General features: G+C 35.7%; 1 protein-coding gene across 3 annotated transcripts in view; it reads left to right on the top strand.

Annotated features, from left to right (window-relative positions):
• inaE (inactivation no afterpotential E) overlaps positions 1-20,998 on the top strand; it is a 186,258-nt gene that overhangs the window by 78,773 nt on the left and 86,487 nt on the right. For all 3 annotated transcript variants that reach the window (XM_089105639.1, XM_089105638.1, XM_089105640.1), the window contains exons 4-5: positions 3,289-3,387; positions 8,919-9,108. In XM_089105639.1, the coding sequence (XP_088961765.1) occupies positions 3,289-3,387; positions 8,919-9,108 (289 nt within the window). The remainder of the gene's footprint in view (positions 1-3,288; positions 3,388-8,918; positions 9,109-20,998) is intronic.

Here is a 20,998-nt window from a genome sequence, read left to right as displayed (position 1 = left end):
TAGAAGCATTATTATTATTATTACTCTTATTATTATTATTAGTAGTAGAAGTAATAGTAATAGTATTGTTTGTATTAGTAGTAATAGTAGTAGGAGTAGTAGTAGTAGTAGTAGTAGTAGTGGTAGTAGTAGTAGTAGTAGTAGTAGTAGTAGTAGTAGTAGTAGTAGTAGCAGCAGTAGTAGTTGCAGCAGTAGTAATAGTAGGAGCGATAGTAGTATTAGTAGTTAGACTCCGGCGCCGCGTCGATAAGGGAGGAAGGCTAGTGGCGGTGGGGGCGAAAATAGCATCAACAGCGTGCCACCGGCGTGCCGACGAAAATTTTTTTGTGCCGCCACCGGTTAGATATTGGCGGCGCACCGCTGGCGTGATCCTTTTTGACCGCAAACATTTATGTTTTGACCACTCTTTCTCAAATCCCAGCTTTAATTTACAACAGATTTGGGCCTATTCACAAGTTAGAAACTTCATGAGTTGCTGGCTGGACGCTGGTCTTCTTCGTTATTCATGAAGTAGAATTCGTTATTCAGAAGTAGAAATCTGGTAGAAACAAAATGGCTGTGGCATTTCAGAACTCTTCAATAATAGTTGAAATATCTAACAGCTATGTATTCCTAACAGAATGAATTATCAAGATCAGTAGTATCTTTTTTCTATCGAGAAACCGTCACTATCGAGAAGAACTATAACCATTTACATCACGGCTGGGTTGGTAGAAAAATCTTTCCCCTTAGCTTTCATACTATCAAACCTCCAGTAGGGATTTTGAAGGTATATCCCCTATCACTCCAGATTGTTTTGTCAATGAAGATCTGTGCTCTTAAATACCGACCAACCAAATGTTTTTTAGCCAATGAAGCTGATGGCAAATTGCCAAGCTCATCAGAAGTTTTTAACTCCAACCCCATCCTTACCTGCATTGCCATCCTCTCACCCAATGCATTCAGTAGGCCCTGTGGTTTTTCAGCAATTGCGAAATAGGATAGTCACACCTGAACAAGTACAACCATATCCCAGCACCACCATGGAAACAAAATACTTCAAGTAAGAAAGGAGGGCAGAACAAAAGTGCTCACTGATACATCAGTGAAGCCCAAGATTGAAGCTGTCTTTGCTCCGAGGAAGACAAAGAAGACGCGGAAGACAAAGACTTTCACCTCCCTCAGACGAGGTCTCTCGAATTGTGCCCCCCCCCTTTGTCCAGCCAACAAGGCAGACACGAAGGCACACAGCTCGGTCCAATTATCTAAAGGAGGATACACCGAAAAACGAGTACTTGAGGAACAGCTTCATCCGGCGTTGCACTTTTATCTGGAACTATCTTCCTGGGGATATTATACCTGCAAATCCCTCTGTTGACACCTTCAAAAGAAGGTTCAATAGACATTTAAGACCTCGAGGCCATTGAAAGAGGTAACTGATTAGCGGCATATCAGATACTTTAAAGCACCTGGCGCCGTGAATATTGGAATAAAAAGAAAAATAGAAAAAATGAAATAACAAAAGCAAGCAAAACAAAGAAGCAGGCTGTGAAGAGATTTGGTGAGGAGACAACATTGAGGGTGAAAATAAAACTGAAAAGGTTCAGCCAGTGACTGTTGATGACAACTCAGGCGGTTCTCTTGTGTAGGATAGTGAAAAGGAATATGAACTTAGTTTTTATTTGGGTTGCAGTTGGCAACTTTATAACAGTCATCTATGAGGGCCATTAAAGAGAAGGTGGAACCTACTGCAGAGGTTAGTGTGACAACTATAAGTAGTGGGAGAGGTGATGTGCGAAAGTGGCTGGAACAGCTAGATCACATCTACTATATGAGGGAGGAGTTAGAGTAAAAACCGCAGTACTTGGACAGTGTGTGATCTTGGACAAATGTTTTGACTAAAATTTAGGACAAATGTCTTCCCTAAATAAGAATAAAAAGTTCTTAATCTTGAACCTGATGCAGATAGTTGGGATTGGTTGACTACAATCTTATAATTAAGCATATTTAGTTATGATTACTCTTTTTCACACCACATATCTTTAATTGAATCTGTCCATGATCGAGATACTTCAATTTTAAGATCCTTTGTCCAAGATTGGGCACTAGTCTGTTTTCCAAAAATTAAAGCTAAAAATTTGCAATTACAATTAGGCCTCTACTATTAACTGCATGTGCATTTAAAACAGTTACCATTGTATATGGGTGATATATTTAAACTAATGAAATACTTTTTAAGGAAATTTAGTCAGAGTGAGTAGAGAAAAATTGATTTTTCAGGGGGTATAAAAGATATAACTATTGAGATGGTGATTAGGGAGACCTGCATTTGTAGTGTCCATTCCATTTATTTCTGTGGATGACTGAAATAGGTGCCGCTCCTGTAATTAAACATCTCCTAGTCTGCTCCTAGCTATTACTGCTCCATTGGTTTTATGACTAATAAGGAAACACATTAATTGTCCTCGATGTTAATTTCAGAATTTAAAAGATCTTTGGCAAGCAATCAAGAAATATTGATTCTTTGCTATACCAAGGTGTCTTGAAATAGAGAGGTCCTTAAAACTCAAGTTCCTACTGGGAATTTAATCTGGTGTCTGTTCGAAAGATAATCGTCTATTCAATGGATGTGCTACAAGAACTGGTGCTGAATAAAAACTCACCCTGGGAGCACAGGGAATCCTTGAAAACTGTTTGTTTGCGCACTTGTTGGTTTAATTTTGCAAACTGCACTTGATTTCTAAGCTGTAAATTCAAATCCTTAACCACATGAGAAAAGAAAAGCTCACACATTGCGGTTGACGCAATAAAGAATTGACTCAGATTAATTCAAAGTCTGTGGAACACCGCCACCTTGGCCGTTGGCGGCGTTTTGATGAACCTCTCGATGAACCTCTTGTTGGCGGCGTTTGATGCATGCAACGGCGTGCTGCCGTGTTCTGGTAGTAGTGAAAGTAGTAGTAGTAGTGATAGTAGTATTATTAGTAGTAGTAGTAGCGATAGTAGTAGTGGATAGTGGTATAGTAATAGAAATAGTAGTAGTATTCACATCGCGCCTTTTTGGTTAGTTCAGTATCTCCTGAACATGCCCTAATAGCTTCAACTTGATACTCCAAACTTTTCTGAGATGTTGCTGATTCGCCTTTTTGATGAAATGTATGCACATTGTGGAAAAAAAATAGATAGAGCCTATTTGGCTTTTTACTTTGGCAGCGCTATTGCACTACCTATGGTTATGTGTTAATGTTTAGAATCTTCGTTACCGTTTGTAATATTGAATCTCTATTGTACAATGATTTTTATTTTTAGGTCTCTACTTGGTAGAACTTCTCTGGGGCGTCTTAAGTGGTCTTTGGCTCTTCAGATACTACACTCTCTGCGAGGCCAAACAATCTGAAATTGTTGTTTGTAAGTATTAGATCATTATAAAGCTTACTAAAACGAAAACCGGTTTTTTGGAGCCCGTGGGCTCCTTTTGGATCAAAGTTTGGGCTAGCAGCTAGCTAATTTTGTAATCAAGAAATTTTAACGTATGCAAAGTCGTGACGGTCGATGTCTAATTCAGGTCCTCAGGATAATTACTACAGCAATGTGAATTTTAAGGACCCTCATATATATGAGGGTACTAGTGGAACCATCACTTACTATAACATTTATGCTAGGAAAACATGAGTACGTAATATATATATGGGGAAAAATTGGGAACAAACCTTTTCTGATTTACTACCTTTACACTTCCCTCCCCATCCAAGAGCCACAAGGGTAAAGTTACAAGGGGTAACATATATTTGCTATAGAGTTTGCATGATTACTCTAACCAAGGGAAAGAGTAGGAGAATAGTTTCGCCAAAGACCTCACCATTCGAAACCAAATTAAAATTTATTAGAACTGAAAAATGACAATTCATGCAGTTTCGAAGTAACCAAGGAGATCACAGTATACAGGGAAATATTGTATTTGTTTTTGAATTTCAGAGAATACCGGAATTACAATAACTACTACTACTAACATCTCACTGAGGCGTCAAGCCTTTCGAGGCCAATATAGATTCGCAAGCTTCTCCTCTATCCTAATCTATTTAAAGCGTCCAAATTTACACCCTTCCAAGACGTTTCCTTTTTTCTTAATATTTTCTACATGCTCCTACCAGATTTGGGGACGACCTGTTTTTCGTTCGGCCTTAGACATTTGACCCACAAGGACTATCCTTAGCAATCTGCCATCCTCCATCGGCAGAACATGTAAACGAGCTGCTTTCATTGACACGCGGCTATCCCGACTTTAGATAACTTTGGGTCCCGAAATTAGTAAGCTGTCAACCTAGGTTTAAATTAACCCGGGCAATGAATGCTTGGTATAATTTGGAGCCTACTCTGCCTGTTAAATGTAGTGCCATGGCGAGTGAAAAAGATGTAATTCGTTTTTAAAAAGAGTTGCTGCTTAACATTGTCATCATTACAGAGAGAGATAATTTTTTTTATTATAAATATTTTTTGTATGCATTTTGCTTCACAAGAAAACATATCAATAGCAAAGTGGCAAACAGACCAACACAAGAAATGAAAAGAGAATTTATCTTTATATTGTCGTACAGAGTGTAAAAGACGCTATTTGTTTCAATTGAATGGTTATTCAACGCTGTTTCCAAATTTATTGTTCAAAGATATCAGTTTCTTTTAGTGAATTTTTTTTTATTATATGTTTTAAGTACAGAAAACAAAATATGTATTAGCACACAGACAGACTGACCAACACAGGAAAAGAATAAATCACATTTTGATTCTGCTGTCCAAGTCTAAAAAGACGTAATTTATTTTCAAGTTGAATTGTTCCTCAACATTGGTTTCAATCTTGTGATTCAAAAAGCTACTTTTTTCTGGCAATATGGACATAGCCAAACTACTGAGTTTCCATAACAAATTGCTAAAGTTTTGTAAAGTCATCTATCTATTTGTTTTTGAACCCGCTAAAAAGATCAGAAGCAGAGTTGCAATAAAGAACAATAACAAAAAACAAAACCCTTCAAAAAATCAAGCAAGTAAAACCCCTATGGGTGGGCATATGCTAATATTAGGCTGGGGTAGTTTATCAGCAAGTTCCGTAAGTGTTAAACAGGTATCTGGGGGTCCTTAAAAAGACAAAAGTTCTTGATTTCTGGGCCATGGAGGCACATGCAGCAAAAAATGGAAAAATCGGAAATAATTTGAGTGAACTTTTTTGTTTTAATCACTGCATCACAGTGTGGCTAAACAATCAGAGAAATTATAGCTTATCGTTATCAGATCACTTAAAAGCACTCTATTTTTTAACAAGGTCCCATCCAAAATGTAAAATACGATATTTGTTTTTGAAGATAATTTACTTATTACTGAGATGCTACCAAATAGAAAAAGAGCGATTACTCTTATATAACAATGGAAAAATGTTTGATTTAATTTCATTGTCTCTCGGCAAATCAAGTAACTCTTTGTTACCGTAGAGACGAAATAACCCCGTAGAGACGAATTTTTAGAACCTGGTTGGTTTTGGGAACCTTTCTTGCAGAAACTTTAATCCAGTCAAAACAGCAAAAATCTAAATTCCCCTTGATTAATTTGAAATTGTCATCCAGTAAAAAAAATGAATTTTTGTTTTCTTGTTGCCGTGTTTTTCTGGGAAGGTACCCTTTCACCAGCACTATCTTTTTAGTGTACCACCTATCGCTAGGACGTCAAAATATTTCAAACTATACTTATGTATATTCAAAATCATTTTGTTAGGTGTCAGCAGCACGCATATTACTCTCTCTGTTTTTAAGTTGAACTATTAGTCAGAGGTGTTTGAAATTTACTACTCCCTGTTAACCCTGTATATTAGCTGCAGCTTCTATCGATACTGTCTGGCAAAGACAATGTTTAATTCTTACAACATTACATTTTTTGGTTCTTGGGGGAGGGGTAATACATCAATGGAGGTTTGCCCCTTGTTTTCTTCTGCAAAACAATTCGACCTATGTTTTTATAGCGTAACAATTTTAGCTGTTAATGACCTCATTTGTACGCTGTATATATAAAAAATATATAAGAAAATATATTAAAATCTCAAGGAGCCAATTTAACTTTTTAGTGACTGGAAAAGCCATAACTCATAAAATTTTGGTTAAAATATGAATTTAATGAATGAAAATTTAACAGTGTCAGCACCAGTTAATGTAGTTGTGACCATTAAATAAACTTTTCAGCAAGCTGAATCGAAGGGTTGCGCTTGAGCTAATTGAGAAAGTTACAAGGCCTACTGATTGGATATGACAAGGGTTAAAAAAAGAAGAAATTCATGGTAGTGTGTTGATCCCGTGGTTCTAGAAAAAATCATCAAACGACTATTTTATCCTAAACCAACTGTTGAAAAGACAGCATAGAACTTCATGCAGCCAAGTATTTTCACCAAGTTAGAGATCAGGCAACTGGACATTCATTTTTGATGAGGAAGTCTCTGGACTGACCACCTTCAACATGACATATGCTCTGCATCGTTTCACGTTTTATGCAATTCAGAATTTCAACATAAAACCACTGAAGGCTTTGAAATAGCGGAAGGTCTTATCGTCCTAATAAGGATATGTTGATAGACGGATCGATATATGAAGAACACAACTACAAACTGTTCCGCAGAGAGCCGCAGAAAACAATGATGCTTTTGTATTATCTGAAGTAAAATATTTTAAATTTACCTCCCCTCCTTTCTTTACTTCTGAATCCCTAACCTTCCAACAAAACTCACCAGACTGCATGCCATGTTTAACTTACCATCTAGGTACATACAAATTTGTCGTTAAGAAACAGAGACCGGTAAAAATGGAAAAGCAAACTATAAACCAAAAGTAAAAATGAAATCTACCAGAGCCTTAGCCTCAACACTTCTTGTTAATTTGGTTAAGACTGATAAAGAAAATTGTTACTTTTCTATTTGGAAAAGAAACCTTTTCTGTGTTGTTGTTCCTTTTCTGTTATTCATACATAAGATAATACAGTTGATGGTTCATATTTATACAATGTGTGGTGATACATTGATGATTATGGTTTTCCGATAGTCTGACAGAGACTATGATTTTTTAAACAAAAATATCAGTTTGGGTAAGTAGGCGAAACTCCAGATCATCTGCTCTTTATTTTTAACCAATACGCAAATTTTCCATGCAAGTAACTATATAAAATGAAAAAAAAAATTAAATATTTGCATTTTAAAGCAGGTTTCTAGCAAAACATGAAGTTTTCTGTTATGTTCAAAACAGTTTATCAAACAGTTCGGGGTAACGAACTGTAAGTAAGGAGCTACCCGGCTCAATAGTAACCGAAACTTTAAACAACGGAGTTTTGATACCAGTAGATACATAAAAAAAATGTGATTTTTATCCTAATTTCAAATATATAGGTTTCATCAAATTTAGTCTAAACCATCAAAAGTTACGAGCCTGAAAAATGTGTATTATTTCCGAAAAAGGGGAAACACCTCCTAAAAGTGATAGAATCTTAATGAAAATCAAACCATCAGATTCAGCGCAACAGAAAACCCTGCTCTAGATTTTTCAAGCTCCTATATACAAAATTGTGGAATTTTGTATTTTTTGCCAGAAGAAAGATCACGGATGTTTGTTGCATGAAAGATTGTGATGTTTGGACGGGTCATTTTTTTTTTTTTTTCAGGGGTGATCATATCGATCAAGTAGTCCTACAATATCGTGAGATGTCTTTGAGGATGAATTAGTCTTCCACAGTTCCCGGAGGAAGGGCTGCAAGTTATTAACTCTGCCCATTGTTTCCATATAGTATTGGTTATTGGGAAGTGTATAGACGTTTCCAGGAGGGATTTTTTGTAGGGGGGGGGGTCGGAGGAGGGGGTTACTTCGGGGGATCTTTCCATGGAGGATGTTTCTTTGGGGAAAGGGACATTTCTATAAAGGGGGTGCTGGATTTTCAAGCATTATTTAAAAAACGATTAGAAATTAAATAAAAAAACTTGTTTTTTCAACTGAAAATAAGGAGCAACATTAAAACTTAAGCCGAACAGAAATTATTACGTATATGAGGGGGCTTTCCCCCTAGTCAATACCTCGCCCTTTACGCTAAAGTTATTTTTGGACTTTCAAAAGAGCTATCTATTCTAATTAAACGGCCTTTGTGATTCAGGGATTTGTGATTCGAACAAAACTCAAACTTTAGCGTAAAGAGTGAGATACTGACTAGGGGGTGAACCCTCTCATATGCGCTATAATTTCTGTTCGTTTTAAGTTTCAATGTTGCTCCTTACTTTCAGTTGAAAAACTAATTTTTTTTATTTAATTGAAATAAAGAGTCCAAAAAGGCGATAAAGGATGGTCTAATTTGATAGTTTCATCTAGAAAAACTTTTCAAAACGTCCCAACTTCAACTGTTTTCCAATTGCAATTGAGAAGTAGGGGTGGGGCAATAGATAATACCTTCTTGCTGGTCACTTTTCCAACTGGTTTGGGCTATAATTGCTGTCAAAACATTTTTATTTTGTTCCGACTGAGGTCAATCTTCTTCCATTGATTCTGTAACATTTCAAAAAACCAACAGAGAGAGAAATCTCAATGAAAAAAAACAAAAAACAAAACAAACGAGACTGTGTTCAGTGGAAAGAAGTTCTCTCCACTAACTGCAGTCTCGTTTCTTTTCTTCGGCTTAAGATTTTTCATCTGTATAATTTATTTTAATCAGCCTGTTGTCCTAATTTAACAATGAAAATATTTACCAACTCAATTCGTTTACCCAGTGTCTGTAAATATTGGGAGAGGAAGTGTTCCCCTTCCACCCCATACATAAAGCCCTGACTACTGGTCGTGAAGAACAAAATAATAAAATATAGGCTCTAAAATACAATGTGATTGTCTCACAAAGGACCTATTTTTTTATGTATTCTAGCCTAAATAATTTTCTAGTTACAATGATTATTCATGGTGTAGAAATCACTGGCTTACTAGTATCTATGTATGCACTCTATGATCCAGCTGGTAGGAAATGGTTGAAAATGAAAAAACATCAAATGAATCTGGAAGAAATGTCAAATAGCAAAAACATCACTCACCCCAAACGATGTAGAAGTGGAAGTACCCGTAATTGGAGACAAAGGTAAGTAGGCTACTCTCTCTTAAAAATCATGGTATTATTGTAACATCATGGCTGAACCGCTAAACCGAAATGGCTAACATGACTAAGTCGAAAACTAGGTAGAAGTGGCAACACCCGTAACTAGAGTCAAAGGTAACTTCTCATTTTTAGCAATGACAGTATTATTTAAAATCGTTGCTGATTTATCAAAATGAAAATAAAGGTCTACCCAAAGAGTGGAATTTAACCAAATGCATCTTGAATACTGAGTGGATTATGTTCAATTCTTGGTGTATTTAGGATAAATCCATAGGGTTTCTTTGCTTCTTTGGACATAAATCTGTAGTAGAAAATTGCTAATTCTGGCGCTTTTTGACAACCAATGAATAAAACAAATAAGACTGGCATTATAGTGATTTCATATATGAAACTAACTTCGTCTCGGGTCACTTCGGTCCAGCTCCCCTTTCCACAATATCCAAAACCTTTTAAGCTTCCCAATACTCTTCCTCTATCTTACATTCTTGTTTTTTCGAATTTTTACCTTAGAATAAGGTACAGTACGCCGCAAGCCAGTAGGCCTATTTTAACAATTCTCTTCTGCAAATGATTGGAGGAAATAATTAACTTGAACGAAAATAGATGCGTACGAATATAAGAAGGTACTATTTTGGAGAGTCAAACCGCTCCTTTTTTTAATGGCTTTTTTTAACACTATTAGAGAGATAGGCTATGAACAGTATGAACCTGAGAAACCAAAGTTAGTTGATTAGTGAATACTACTGCTACTGCTACTAGCAACTCACCGCAGCACCAAGCCGCCTGAGCCCAGCACAATTACGCACGCCCCTCCTCCATTCCAATCTATTCAAAATCTCCCTCTTTACATCCTCTCAGGAAGTTCCTATTCCCTTTATATTCTTGTTTATGACATCCTCCCACCCAAACCGCGTACGACCTGTTTTCCGTTTAGTCCTAGACGGATTTTAGCTCAATACTTAGAAATGAAAGAACAAATCAATTCTCTATATTAATAAGTAAAGTATCAGCTCCTGTGGCGATAGAAAAATCGCTTATGAAGAAAAGTGTGTCGAAGAAGAATAAGAAAAGAATTGAGAAAAATAAAGAAAAACGTCCCTTTATTGAGGTAGGTTGTGACATCCACAAATGCAAAAGATCTGGCAAGTCACTAACTCTTTAGCAGCGACGTTTAGTATACGAAAGCTACACAGCTCTTGGCTATGCCAGCACACAGCCTATATGAGATCGCTTATTACGACAATACAACACAACCGGAGAAAAAAAAACCCTGAAGGGATGAACAAACGAAAAGTAACAATTCTATACATGTTACCTACCAATCATGGACAAGATATGATCCCTGTGTGTCAAAAATTTTTTTTTAGCAACCTTTGGCTTTAAGCCCACCAAGGTTCTCGAAGTTGTTGTTGAAGGAATTCTTCGAGACGGTTTGTCATACTCTCCAAAAGAAAGAATGGGTGGAAACCAGCGCAAAGAAGTGGATAAAGGGTCTTTAAGGAAGCATATCGAGTCCTATAAGCCTTGTGTCACTCACTATCACCGATACAATGTACCATATACTAGGCATATGTCAAGAGAAACTTCAGCGAAAGATATGTGGGAGGATTTTCGGGAGCGATACCCAAAAGAGAATTGTTTTTTGCGCAGTTAAGGAGAGATGTTGAGAGCGATGAAGATATCCAAAAAAATGCTTAAGTCTGACGTGTGTGAGTATTTTGATGTTTTTAAGTTGAAGGATAGCGAAGGATCCGCAACGGATTTAGAAAAACGGGAGTATCAGTTTCATCGACAGATAGCTGAAAAGGCAAGAATTCTGCTACAGAGAGACGTGAGGTTTTTGCACCAAAAACTTTGGTTTTCACTGTCGATATGCAAAAAGTTCTAGTACTCCCAATAATGCCTGCTGTTAAGTGTAAGGTTGCCCCTACTTAATCAGGGCTAAAAATTTGGTAGCTTTTTATAACTAAGGCTTTGATAAGTTCGTTACTCAGAAACCAGAGACAACTGATATTTATTATGAAAGGAAATGACAGGAAAATATTTCAACTCTAATTATTTTAAGGACTTCTAAGCTTCTTCTAGGTGTGTTGCCTAATATTCTATGGGTCTGCTTGTTCAATCCACGAATGTTTACCGAAAAAAAGGATTACGTTAATTCTAGGCTATCGAATGTTTCTAATTGAAATAGCTACACTTGAATAATCAGACAGACAGAATAATCAGACAGTAATTAAAAGTCTTTGCATCAAATTATTTTTCATAGGAATAACATTTTTATCAGATCTCACTGGTTGTATAAATTAAACCAAATTTTAGGTTTATATCCTGAAAAGGAAGTTAGTGTTCTTTGGAGCTTTGATAAACCATAAATTTCTAGAGAAAATTGGATCTTTTGACGGAAGAGATCGAAAATCTTAATCTAGCAATTTAATTCCTCTTTCTTCCCGAGCCCTCTGTAAAACATCGGGACAGCTTCTATATAATATTAGCACGGGTTGAGAAATGCAAAGGTGTCAAAAAGAGGAATAGGTCCCTCTTTGGTATAACGTCAGAGAATCGCTAGGGGAGGAATATAGTATCGTCCTCTGGTTCCAATCTTCTTATATGTATATATAAGTTTTAAAAAAAAAACGCTAGGTAAGTTCTAAAGGTCACTAAGCTGGAAGGAGGAGGCAGAAGACTCTTTAATTTATTCTTTAAGGTTAAGGAGTTTATATTTGTACTTAAACCTTAGGTTATTTTCAAGTTCCAGTTTCTAAGACGAACTATTTTTATTTCTATTTTTATCCTCAGAAAATGCTGTATTTCACCTAGGGTCACCAAGTCTTTCTAACCAAATTTATCCCAAATCACCAAATTATAATAAAATGTCGTGCTTTGACTCCAGCACTAGTTTATATCTCCTATACAAGTATTAAATTTATTAACTCAACTCAGCATAAGACCTGAGTTTAGCACAGGTGACAGAAATCTCTTTGAAGCTTATGTCCTTATTTCAGTGGTTCTCAAAGGAAATTTATGCAGGCAAGTAGTAGCTTTTTAACCTAATTTACAAAGAAAACACTTACTCATGTTCCTTGGCTCCGAGGCAAACTATCCCAATTTGTCACTCATCCGTAAGCTATATACATTTTGCTACTTGATCCGTTTAGCCACCTCCCCTGCTCTGTTAGCTAATCAACAACTTTTTGTTAAAAAGTAGTTTTTTCCAGTATTTCAAGGCCTTACATTCCTTTTTGTTTTATACCCAAAACTGGTCTAAATTAGGTCTTCAAATGTTTATCACGGGTTCAAAAGTCGTTTGATTCTTGGTTAAAGAAGTGTCACTAAAAGGTTTATGACTAGTTACGTAAAGTGAAGTTGTTTTCAAATTTAAGCTAATCTGAAACTGTCGCTATATTTCTGATCTATTGAGACGAAAGGGAATTCCAAGCTTTACTAAAATTGAGTTACCAAGTTACATAAAATTAAGGCCTCCTTACAATCACCCGCTTAAAATCGTAGTATAATATTTGTTTTAAAAGGAATAAACGAAAGAAAACACAAATTTACTAAGATCCATTGCAGCTCAATTTCTCCTTATACTGCTTCTAAATGGAACCCCTGAGACATTTGTTCTCGATAATTTGTCTATGATTTTCTTAACTTTTTGAATCTGAAATCAAACCACTGCTCTTGTGTTGCTATTCGCAGATAAATCGACTGTTTGATTGCTTCAAATTTAAAATTGAGCACATCTTTAATAAAAGAAAGATATATTAATTGACCTTTACGAACAGCTGAATTTTATTTTCTTATTTGGGCCTTTTCAAACTTTACTCACAATTTTTTTTTCAAATTATAAGTGAATACTCGAAAGAGTATTTAAAGGTGCCAAAAGGTCCAGTAACAATGAAAGACTTGAAAAATCAAAGGCAAATACATTCTACAATAAAAGAAAAAAAAATTGTACCCTTACTCTATTTAAAAAAAAAATACGAGTTATGAAATTTTGAGCCTTTCGAACATTCTGAACTCATCTCCTTTGTGGAACGCAGAACAATCACAAATTGTTACTAGTTTAAGTTTCTGTGTGGCTACATTACAAGGAGTCTCTTACCTAATTCCTATAATTCTGATCCTATATGTTACGGATAATCTCCTATGAGTATTGCGTTTTAATTTAAACAATATTCTAAATCTTCCAGGAAATGCGTTTACTCTCATCAATTTTTTTTATATGGTGCTACTACTATATTTTTACCAGTATGCATTGGTCACCATTTGCGCTAAGTTGCAATTTTCCTGTGCTATCACTTGACCGAATGTGAAAGAAGTCACAAGGGAAAATATTATCCCTAAGAGTTGAGTAATTAACGGTAACTTTATCTCCTCTCGAAAAGAGTTCATAATTCTTTACTGCCTCTTCAACCTGGCAGTACATATATACAAAGATCTCATTTTTTCTTAATTTATTCAAGTTTTTGACAACTCCCATCTGGCCCCCCCCCCCAAAAAAAAGGAATTAAAAGCATAAAACAGATGCCTCAATTCCCTAGTTTTTTTTTATAAAATGATATGAGATTAACGTCTTTTTTTTCTTGTCAGAAACATCCAGGGTATACAATAAACTATTCACGGGACCCAAACTGAGATCTCCAAACCTTTTCTTAAAAAAATGGGACTTCCTTTCTTTCCTAAATTCAAAATTTTTGGTTCTGAGCTCTACCCAAAATGTCAAATCTTGGAAATGTTTCGGTATACTTCTTACTTTAAAAGCCATTTCAGTAATGTGCTAGCTTTCTTTGTCTCCATTTTTGGTCTGGGAGACTCTAATCCAGGTTCATGATCTTGAATACTCTGTGAGTATATGCATATGCAGCCTTTGTGCGCTGGAATACAACCCTTATTCGTATCCCTGTGGATGCAAACCTTTTTTGCTTCCTTAAGAGGTGGACGCAACCCATTTTTGCATACTTGAGAGGTGTCCTCTCAACCTCCCTCTGAAGTACATGACTCCCTGTCATGACATGTCCGTGACTCCTAGTCCCACTAGGTCTACTCCTAACGGTTAACCTATATCTAATAAACTACGGAATCTGGGCCTGTGCCTTCCGGTGGTTCCTTAACCATCGCTTGGAGGCCGCAGTACTTTCGGCAAAAATTACCCTAAAAATTTTCTTGGGTTTGGTTTACAGGTGATGGGGCTATGAAATATTTTGTTCTGTATCCTATTTCACCACACCGGATACTGGTCGGAGGTTTATCACATTCTGCATGTATTTGTGAACCCCCGCAAGTCCAGAATTTTATACGGGCGTTTTTTCTTTAACTAAAATTATTACTGGAATAATTACCCCTAGTTGATCTTGACATATCTTTCTCTCCACAGTTCAAACCTTTCTTTGGGTTTGTTTTTATAATTTCTAACGTTTTGAAATTCTACTCTGGAGTTATCTCTTTGTTCTCCAGGGGAAGTCTTGTCTCCTGAGTCAACCAATGTTGCTCCCAAAGACATGTCTGAGGAGTCCCTATACATTAAATCAATCAATTCAAATCTCTTTGCCAGCGCTAATAATTCATCTTTGTCATCTGTTGCTTTAGTTTGTTCATGAAATTTCCTTCCAATTGAAGGGAGCATACTCCTTTTAAAAATACTAACAGTTATGTCATCTGCCCCTATACCAGGACAATTTTTTGCATACTCTTGTGACTTTCTACTAATTTGGGAGTAAAATTGATGTACCAACTCAGATGGCCTTGGTTTCTCGGATAGGAGTTCTTGCAGTTTTTGTGCGGCTGGTTTTTCATGTAAAAAGGCTTCTTTTAGAAGTCTTTCTAAATGGTTTAAATCTCTGATTTTAGAAATGTCTAAATCTCGTCGCAAATCTTTGGATTTCTCCCCGTGCATAGCAAATAGCTTGATTAATCATAACAAGGTCATTTTTTTCTAAACTCCTTTGTATTGGTTTAAGGGTCGTAATCCACGAATGGATTTCATTTGGATATATTAGTAACAAGATGGGAGGGGTTTGTTCCACTAATAGATTTTGAAGCCTACTTGTGACGGTGGCATCTCTATATTGCCCTTCTAGAGCGTTTATTCTAGACTGTGCTTGTTGTAGTGCAATTTCTAACTCTTTGATTTTGTTTTCATTTGAGCTCATGATGATTCTATCCTTATAAACTCTTAATGTGGGAAACGTTTTGAACCTTTAAATTATTTTAAACTCCTAAAATGAGTTAGTTTATCAATTGCGTAAGAATTAGCTCAGTATCTTGATTTAAATTAACCCTCAAGGCTAATAGTATGATTAAACTTTTGAAGATTATTAAAAAAGATTTAAGCAAGCTACAGACAATATAGACACTGGAACTTGTAAAAAAGAGTAAGCAAATGAGAGGAAAGACAGAATCTTCGGAAGATTAAAAGCTGTCTAAGTTTACTTTTAAGTCAAGTTATTTTAAAAAAATTGCTTTAATGAACACCTTTTTTCAACTTTTTGGTTGCTGCTAGTCCTGACGATAATCGTCATAAACTGTACACCCACCTTATTGAAAAGAGCCGAGGACAAAATTTTACCAAAATTTATAATTTTTTACTAATTCCTCCCCCCCCCGGAAATGAAAGTTCCATCGAACTTGAGTACCGCTGACACCCGTTGTAATGTTTCCTCTCCTTAATCAGGGCTAAATATTTGGTAGCGTGTTTAAATGAGGCTTTGATAAGTTCGTTACTCAGAAACCAGAGACAACTGATATTTATCATGAAAGGAAATGACGGGAAAATATTCAAACTCTAGTTATTTTGAATACTTCTAAACCTCTTCTAGGTCTGTTGTTTAATATTGTGTGTGTGTGCTTGTTCAATCCAAAAATGTTTACCGAAAAAAAAGGATTAAATTAATTCTAGGCTATCGAATACTTCTAATTGAAAGAGCTACACTTGAATAATCAGACAGACTTGGGTACCAGTGTAATTAAAATTCTCTGAACCAAATTATTGTTCCTATGAATAATCTTTTTATCAGATCTTACTGGTTGTATAAATTAAACCAAGTTTCAGGTTCATATCCTGAAAAGGAAGCTAGTGTTCTTTGGAACTTTGATAAACTACAACTTTCTAGAGAAAAATGAATCTTTGAACGGAAGATATTGGAAATCTTAATCTAGTAATTTAATTCCTCTTTCTTCCCGAGCCCTCTGTAAAACATCAGGATTGCCTCTATATAATGTTAGCACGGGTTGAGAAATACAAAGGTTGCTAAAAATAGTAATAGGTCCCACATTCGTATAACGTCAGAGAATTCGCTAGGGAGGAATATTGTATTGTCCTCTAGTTCCAATCTTCTTATATGTATATATAAGTTTTTAATAGATGCTAAAGGTCACTAAGCTGGAAGGAGGAGACAAAAGACTCTTTAATTTATTCTTTAAGGTCAAGGAGTTTATATTGTACTTAAACCTTAGGTTATTCTCAAGTTCCAGTTTCTATGACGAACTAATTTTATTTCTGTTTTAATCCTTAGAAAATGATGTATTTCACCTAGGGTCCCCAAGTCTTTTTAACCAAATATACCCCATATCACCAAATTATAATACAATGTCGTGCTTTGACTCCAGCAATAATTTATGTCTGCTATATAAGTATTAAATTTATTAACTCAACTCCACATAAGACCTGAGTTTAGCACATGCGAAAGAAATCTCTTTGAAGGTTATTTCCGTATTTTAGTGGTTCTCAAAGGAAATTTATGCAGGCTAGTAGTACCTTTTTATCCGAATTTATAAAGAAAGCTATTACTCATATTCCTTGGTTCCGAGGCAAAACTACCCAGATTTGTCTCTCCTCCGTAAGTTATATTCAATTTGGTACTTGATCCGTTTAGTGACCTCCCCTGCTCTTTTAGCCAATCAATAACTTTTTGCTAAAAAGTAGTTTCTTCCAATGTTTCAAGGCCTTGCATTCCTTTTTGTTTTATACCCATAACTGGTCTAAATTAGGTCTTTAAATATTTATCACGGGTTCAAAAGTCGTTTGATTCTTGGACAAAGGAGTGTCACTACTAGATTAATGACTAGTTACGCAAAGTGAAGTTATTTTCAAATTTAAGCTAATTTGAAATTGTCGCTATATTTCTGATTTATTGAGACGAAAGGGAATTCCAAGCTCTACCAAAATTGAGTTACCAAATTACACAAAATTAAGGCCTCCTTACATAAGGAGTCTTTTTTCATGAGCCGCATGGTATGTTTCAACGAAACGTTTGTGCCTGCAAAAAGCTGAACCACAGGGTCAGCTCCTCTTCCAGCCTATTGTATGGTCTGGCACGAGGCAACTTACGGAAAAAGTGCAGATGCAGTTGCTTCAGCTTATCATGGACTTATTGACGAGCATAGGGACATAGATGAATTCATATTTTTTGCCGACAACTATACTGAAAAAAAAATTACATTCTGTTTTCTATGCTAGCGAGGATTTCGAACGAACCCTGGGCACCCGCCAAGATCACCATCAAGTATTTCACGAAAGGTGATACCTATATATTTGCCGATGGACTCCATGAACTTATCGAGGCTAAAACTAGGAAGAAAAGAAATGGTGAGGACTTTGGCGCTTTGAAGAAGCTGATGAAAGATTCCAGGGAAAATACTCGCGTCAGGGAGCTTTGCATCAGTGACTTTCGCGAGTGGAAAAACGATAGCCTTCCAAAAAGTAGAAAGATAACCTACCAGTGCTGCTACAAATAATAATTGAAAGGTGAATCCTCTATGCTGTATCGTGAGGATTTTGATCCGGAGCTTGTCTCTTACGATATCCTTACAGTTGCAGCAAAGAAAGAACTTGGTAAAGGATTGCCAAAGTCTCTGAAACAACCGAGGGGAATAAATGCCTCGAAAATATTTGAGATCATAACAATGGTGGTATCACACATGTGTAACCAGAGACCCTGAGCATTCTGGAAAAAGATACCAACAGAGAACGAAGCATCGTCTGATCTCATGTTTGAGGGATGTGAAGAACAAGATGGACTATAATGATGTTTGCTTTTTTGAGTTCCTAAAAGTTTAATTGAAGCTGAATGTTGTTCCTGTTTTCTGGTCAGTTTCCAAATAACCGAACAATCCTTTTACATGTTCTTTTACATTAAAATAATTGAAGTTATGGTTCTAAGATGCGATACATAGGAGAAGTTTCTGTACGATTTTGACCCCTGATTTCTGCGTTTCACAGGTGTGGGTAGTATCAGAGAGGGTAGTTTTCAACATGATCTATTCAGTGAATAAGAAAAAAAAAATATTGGTAAAAAAATTTAATAGATGAAAACATTGTCAAAAGTTAAATTTTTTTCGCATTTAAATTTAAACAGCGAAATGACATATACTTCCTTTTGGTCTGCCGAAAAACGCGACAAAAGGAGATAGGTGACAAAAGTGCCAAAACTAAATGGAAAGTTGGATTTTTGAAAGAACCGCGTGATTCAGCACGAGTTATTACGTCTGCTCATGTTTAGAAATGATTCCCAGCAACTTATTTTTCTAGTTTAAAATTGGGTTATATGTTTAAAACGTTTTTTGCATCTCCTGTAAAATTTACACAATGTCACTTACCGCCTTTTGGTTTGCCACAGCCGATTTGAGGGCCCGTTCCTATCTTCAACATGGAGAAGTCTAGACTGACAATATCTTCTCAGTTTTTTGACATAGTACGATTGATTACTAAATGCTGTCTGGCTCGATACTCAAGACCCTCGGTAGTTTTATCCATACCTTCGATTTCCCTTCTTCTTAGTTTTCACTTTGATGCTTTATTTAATTTTATTACTTTCCTCTCATTCTTGTGATTTCTTGTATACTCAGAAACTTCTCGTATAGCCACCTTCTCTGTTTTACAAAGCTTAAAGAGTTTTTGCTTGTATTTCTAGTTGTTATTATGACTTTTCCTTCTGAAACGTTTTTTTATTACTTCGCACACTTTTTTCTTAAAATTGTTTAGCCATTATCTAAATATAAAATTATAAAATCTGTATGGTAAATTCATATGTTTGACTACTGTCTCCATCGGTTGGTTCTGCAGGAGTATATACAACTATGACTTACACCTTGCACTTTGTGGTCATAAATTGAGGAATTAAAATTACTCTGTTAAATGCCTCTCATCCTAAGCAATTCTTAGAAGCTTCCTTATTCGTTATAAACCTTAATTCCTGCATATGCACCCTGTACTTCCCACTTGAATAAATAAATTCTATATTACCCAATTTCACGTTGCCTAATCCTAGGAAAGAACAAATGAAAGTCCTAACACGATTAGCTCAAACGCATCAGTCTGGCTGCCAACATTTCAAACGATAGGTATTTTTCCGCGTCGCAGCGTGCAATGTCGCAATTTTCATATTGAAATCATTGAAATAGTTATGGCCTAAATAAAGCATTGGGTCCAACCAATTCTAGGTCGGGGAATATTATCTTCTACTCAATTATACCCAAAGTGTATATGTCCGCTCAAATATGTACCTATAGGGGGAGGGCCAGGGGGTTTGACCTCCCCCTCCCCCAAAATGTCTGTTCGACTCGTAAAAACGTAACAAAAATGGATATAAACAATTTTCCTTAGCGTTTTTTAGTTTATTTTTGTGTAACCCCCCCCCCCCTCGAAAAAATATTCTTGTGTAAAACACCCCCCAAAAAAAATCCTTTTTGGCTATTGAGCTATGCTTTTGAGCTATGGTTTTCTGTACTCGGCAATGCAGTCTTACCATCAAGAGTCAACGTTCCAAACAAGTAATATCATACAATAAAGAAAAAAGGTGAGAAACCAAACTCACATCTGAAAAACTATAGCGGTTGTTTAGTAAACGTTCTAAACAAAATCCAGCATGGTGAGAGAAAAACTACACAAAGCCAAAATATAAAGGCGATACGACTTTCTAAAAAGAATTTTTATCTCCAGGGAAGTGAATCAGAATGTAAGTGAACCATTGATAGAAACCACAGACTGTAAGTAGTATGTATATAATGATTCCGAGCAGAGTGTCCCCCCATAAAGGTATAATGATTCCGAGCAGAGTGTCCCCTCATATAGCTATAATATTTACAAGCAGACAGTGTAATGACCGGAATTCAACCACCGTAAAAATTCGGGTTGATCTGTGATCAAAGTGCGTGATGATTCCTTTGTTTGAAATTGTGAAGTTCTTTTTATAATTTAATTTGTTAGGCGTGGTTGACTTATGTTTAACCTTGAACTAATTTACATAAATTAATTTATTATTAATTAATTTACATAATTAAATTAATTTACATTATTACATTAATTTACATAATTACATTAATTTACATAATTACATTAATTAATTTTTTTTTTAGATTTTAATAGTTTTTTTTTATTGATGTCATTTTATTGTACTCTAATGATGATATTTTTCTTTTCCAATGATATGATTTTTTACGTTTTAAGTATCTTCCCATTGATTTATATGAAATTTGTGTTTGATGTAGGAATCGAACGTGAGACCCGTGATTTCCTAGAGTTGGATTATTTCGGTAGTGTTTCGTCATGGATTACCTTGTCACAGTTACATTCTCTTAATTTTTCAAAGTTCATTTCGAATTTCTTTCGTTGAAATGCGAGGGTTGGAATATCTCAGTAGTGTTTGTCGTGGTTTATCTTGCCACAGTTACATTCTCTTGATTTTTCAAAGTTCATTTAGAACTTCTTTCGCTCAAATGCAAGATTTGGATTATTTCACTAGTGTTTTGTCGTGGTTTACTATGTCACAGTTACATTATAGTTATTTTTAATAGTTAATTTTTTATTTATTTCGTGATTTACAAGAGTTTGAATATTTCAGTAGTGTTTTATCATGGTTTACCTTGTCCAAGTTAC

The sequence above is a fragment of the Artemia sp. Qi Xiang Cuo genome, chromosome 19 (genome assembly GCF_049724085.1).
Source record: "Artemia sp. Qi Xiang Cuo chromosome 19, ASM4972408v1, whole genome shotgun sequence".
NCBI lineage: Eukaryota > Metazoa > Arthropoda > Branchiopoda > Anostraca > Artemiidae > Artemia > Artemia sp. Qi Xiang Cuo.
Note: the sequence above shows the minus strand (reverse complement) of the source record. Positions and strands in the feature narration are given on the sequence as shown.